This window comes from Dendropsophus ebraccatus, chromosome 5 (assembly GCF_027789765.1).
Source record: "Dendropsophus ebraccatus isolate aDenEbr1 chromosome 5, aDenEbr1.pat, whole genome shotgun sequence".
Classification (NCBI taxonomy): Eukaryota; Metazoa; Chordata; class Amphibia; order Anura; family Hylidae; genus Dendropsophus; species Dendropsophus ebraccatus.
In genome coordinates, this window is record NC_091458.1 from 81,686,278 (window position 1) to 81,691,130 (window position 4,853).

General features: G+C 42.8%; 1 protein-coding gene across 1 annotated transcript; it reads left to right on the plus strand.

The window, feature by feature from the left end:
* Positions 1–871: 871 nt before the first annotated feature.
* On the plus strand, positions 872–2,722 carry LOC138793651 (uncharacterized). Its single transcript, XM_069972322.1, has 3 exons — positions 872–1,156; positions 1,387–1,533; positions 1,675–2,722. Exons 2-3 carry the CDS (start codon positions 1,424–1,426, stop codon positions 2,561–2,563), a joined length of 999 nt encoding a protein of 332 aa, XP_069828423.1. The 5' UTR covers positions 872–1,156; positions 1,387–1,423; the 3' UTR covers positions 2,564–2,722.
* Positions 2,723–4,853: the final 2,131 nt, after the last annotated feature.

A 4,853-nucleotide genomic window follows, 5' to 3' on the forward strand; every position in this document is an offset into this window, starting at 1 on the left:
ACTCTACTTCATCCTACTCAGCACTTATCCTACATACAGTATCTGGTTGTTCTATGTTCGCGTATTTATTGGAACGGTATCAAGTGTATATTAAGATCCGTTGTATTCCCTGTTGCACCCTTACAAGTAGTAAACCACGTCAACATTATCAACTGAGTCTGTGATTATTCACCACTACCTGCACAGTACCTACACCGCAACCTTGGGACATCTCTCCTTTCTGTGGGTGGCGGGTCCTATTACTATTCGGGAGGGTCGTTACACCGCTCTGGCCACCTGTGACTACACTATCCCAGGGAACCCGGCAGCAACCCGACAGGACACTGACCACAGGGGAAAAGGGTACAACCGGCATTACACCTTAAGGCCGGTTTCACACGTAGTAACAGTGCGGGCGTTAAAATTTCTGTCCCGTACATCTCCGGGTGGTCTGGCGGCTGTATTTGAAAACCACTTACGGTCTTATCGTAAGAGTCCGGCCGTAGTGTCATGATGTGTCTTGGCTTGTTTGGCCCCGCTCAAAAGCATGTATTTGATTCATGAATCTGCCCCCGGGCCAAATAAGCACACCCACATCCCTATAAAATCTCCGCCCACTCGCGAAGTACGCCCATATGCTTGTAGTGTTTTGAATGCCAAAAAAATAAAAAAAAAGATGTCTGATGGCGCTAATAATGCGCCCTATGGGCCAGCCCGGCGTATGAGGCTGCGCCGCAAGCACCAGCTCGTGGTGCTTTCGATCCTGTGGAAGATGCGTAATTATTACCAGCGTTTGTGTGTAAGTCTCTATATATTTTAATTTTTTTTTTTTTTTTTTTTTTTTTTTTTTTAAAGCTTTATGTAACTTATTTCAAACTAGCCTTACAAACTGTTTAGGCTTATAATCCGTAAAACATTGATTTAAATGTATTGTTTATGCAAGCTCCCTTAAGTACTGTTGACCAAAGGTCCTTAAATGCAACTGTGTAATAATTTTGTGACTAATTGAGATGTCTTAAAAATAATAAATTTAATTTTTTAAAAATTCTTCTCAGAGGCAAAAAGACGCAGAGCAGCGCCGTCTGCAGGAGGTGGGACGGCGATATTGGGTCCACCCCATCAATGTTCGGAGGGAGACCCGGGGCCACATTGGTTGCCTGTATGATGATTTGCGACGGTATGTCGATTTGAATACATCAAAGTCGTCAAATCTTTGAATGTAATATTGCAAATGTAAAGGTTACTGTCCACAAATGTTTACCCCAAAGTCCATAATTTTATTATGTTTTTTGTTTATCCTTACAACGTTTGATGTTAATTTCAACATTTGTAAACCGTATGACATCTTCCTATGATGTGTGTTTGTGTGTAATATTAGTGATCAATATTTTTCTTAATTTGTTGCAGACATCCTGACAAGTTCCAGGACTTCGTGCGCCTGCCTATGGAGGCCTTTGATAATTTACTTTCCATTTTGACCCCACATCTCCAGAGACAGGACACCTACATGCGGAAATCCATCCCTCCTGTGGGACGTCTGCTCATAACGTTAAGGTGAAGATGCTTTATTTTAATGCGAACTATTTGTTCATGTAATTGTAGTTAAATCTAATATAGTGTTAAAATATGTAATAATTTAATATGTAGCTGAATGTGAAATAGAATCATAAAATACTATTTTTCATTTTTTCACAGATTCTTGGCGACAGGGGAGAGTTATGTATCGTTGCACCTCCAATTCAGGGTTGGTACGTCCACCATCTCTGGAATTGTGAGGTGCACGTGCGCCGTGATCTGGGAGCATTTGCAGCCCATCGTGATGCCCAGTCCGACCCGGGAGATTTGGTTGCAGTCAGCAGCAGGCTTTCAGTCTGTGGCCAATTTCCCCAACTGTATAGGGGCGGTTGATGGTAAGCACATACGTGTGAAGCAACCACCGCGATCAGGATCACAGTATTTCAATTATAAGAAATTTTTTTCTGTGGTCCTGATCGCGGTTGTTGATTCCACGTATCGTTTCCTTGCCATCGACGTCGGCTCCTATGGCAGTACTGGGGACTCCCGGGCGCTACTGAGATCAGAGTTTGGGCGGCGCATACTCTTAGATCACGTGACTCTACCTCCTCCCACTCCTCTTCCGGGTACCACGCATCCCGCTCCATTCGTCATGGTAGGGGATCAAGCCTTCCCTTTACTCAACAACCTGCTGCGCCCTTACCCACGGAGAGGGCTGGATGAACGGGGGAGACTATTTAACCGGAGGCTGAGCCGGGCACGTAACTTCGTGGAGTGCGCCTTCGGGATCATGACTAGTCAGTGGAGAGTGTTTACCACTGCCCTGCAGTTGAAATTGGCCACAGTTGACATGGTCATTAAAGCTGCCTGTGTTCTCCACAACTACCTTCGGGACTATGCTCCCACCCCGGAGGTGAACGTGGAGACACTGCCAGCTTTTAGTGCCCCTATCAACTATGGCCAAGGGAGACAACTCAACCGCGGGATAGTGGTCAGGAACCTCTTTGCTGACTACTTCATGACTCCTGAAGGCGCCGTGCCCGTGCCCCTTTCACAGCCTCCCTTATGAGCCACGGCCACAGGACTGATGTTTTCCCGCATGTATGTCACCTGTCTCTGGGATGTGTGTTTTTTTATTTTCTTTTGTTGTTTGAACCCGATGTATTGGTTGATATTTAATTTTCATTCTCTTTTTACTAAAACAAAAAATATATTTTCTTATTCGACTAAACAATGTGTCTGCCTTTTCAATGTATGTAAAACATGTTGTGTGTTCCCACATAGTAGTGTTCGAAAATACACATTACCTCACTCGATATACTACTGGCCAGTAATTATCGAGCATGGTCACATCATGCTAATGTTAATTGTATAGTCCTTTGAACCTAGTGTGCTGAAAGATTGATGTGATCAAAACATGTGCATTTCCTATGGAGTGACCAGCAGGGTGCGCACTATATGTCTAACTTTCTAGTGTGGGATATGTAACAGGATCTGATATCTTCTAGTGCCACAGTCCATCTCACTTCTTAACAATCACTATTAACACACCACATATATCCCTCCACACATCACCCAGGTGCGCCAGCTGGATGTGGTCTACTTAGGTTGCGGTTCAAAAATATTATTTTATCATCCATTTTTTTTCTGTAAAACACAGAAGAGTGTATTCAAAGATTAGAAATCTCGCTCTTTACTTGATCACCTGTTCCTTGTCTACAGTCATCTCCTGGATTTCTTATCCAAAATCCATCACATCAATCTGCCAGTGTAAACGCTACATTATGTAGTTTATTGTGTGTACGTTTATATATCCTCCACTTTGTACATAATGACCACATGCTGGATGTCCTGCAGGAGGAGATTTCTACTACCATCGGACATAGAGCTCTATGTGGAAATGATAGTGTCATGATAATAACATTAATGTCCCAAAATATGTTAGTGCTCATCACAAGCCTCTCCTGCTCTGGCCACTTCCTGCCTTGGCCACAGATGTCAGCATAGAGCAGGCTCAGACCTCAAAAAGAAGGAATCGCAGCATTCACTACATCTTCGCTAGTGGCTTCACAATACGTGTATTTCACTCAGTATAGCTAACAAAAACAGCAGTGGATTCTAAACACCCAAAGGATCTCGACACAATGTTGTAATGTTGTGGATGTGCGCCATTAAAACACTAAATAAGGAAATTTCCTAATAACATCCATTCTTAGAAAAAAAACTTAGCAATATTTCACTTTAAATGGCGCACAGCCACTCTATTTCTACATTGTGTGAACACAGCCTTTGTGTTTTTAAGCCACTACTGGTTTTGTTAACAATACTGACCAAAATATACTGACTCAAATACACGTATTGTGAACCTACTACGAACATGTAGTGAATGTTGCGATTCCTTGTTTGTCATGTATGACAGTGCTCTCTGCTGCCATCTGTGGCCAAGGCAGGAAGTGGCCACAGCAGGAGAGTGTTGGCCTGATAAATGAAATACTTAACTACATTATAATATTTCCTATCATGACACATTCATTTTAACACATACAGCAATGTCTCACATATGATTAGAAATATTCTCCTGAAGGACATCCAGCATGTGTTCATTTTCTACTAACGTAAAGCATACAACAAAATTTTATAAGACACAATAGCAACATTCAATACAGCTTTCTATGCAAACAAAGTCCACTAAGTATTTTGAAGCGTATTTCGTAGTTCCTTAGTGGCAGTCAATAATCATTTGTTTTTTTAACCCTTAAACACTAAAACATAAACAAGTAAAAAATAAGATTTCGGGAAACAACAAGATATGTCGCAATGGATTTATTACATGTCAAAAAATAAAACATTCACATGATAGTGTGTGTGGGTGGATGTGGGCGAGGGTGTGTGGAGACTACTTTGGACCATGTTGACAGAAGTTAGAATAGTGTGCAGAGGCAATAGTGTGGGCAATATGTGAAGGACACAGCCAGCCTGACTGTATTCTGGCACCACAAAAATAAAAGGGACATCCCAATCCCCCCAAGCTGTTATTGTCATCCCTAGCTAATGTGATGCCAGACCTTCTAAACAGTGTGTTATTGATGTGGTCCTGGTGCACACAAATGTTAGGAAATTATTAATGCTAGTAAGGCGCGGTTGGCACTAAGGCCCTACAGTGTAGCAGACAAGGGGTGGTGTTGGTGTAGCTGAGGAGAGGGAGTGCGGAACAAACACAAATGTTGTTGGACGGTCAAGGCACATGTCACTCTCTCTCGCCAGGCTCCACAGGACCCTCTTGACATCTTGGTGGTGGAGTCCTGGCCAACCCCTCTGCCAGATTAGGTTCTTCATTCTCTTCATCCGATGAGGCCTCT

Bases quoted from the DNA above. Each gene is read 5' to 3' on its own strand.
- LOC138793651 (XM_069972322.1), top strand. From the start codon at position 1,424: ATGGAGGCCTTTGATAATTTACTTTCCATTTTGACCCCACATCTCCAG. The intron at 1,534-1,674 runs GTGAAGATGCTT...ATTTTTTCACAG, and splicing joins CGTCTGCTCATAACGTTAAG to ATTCTTGGCGACAGGGGAGA.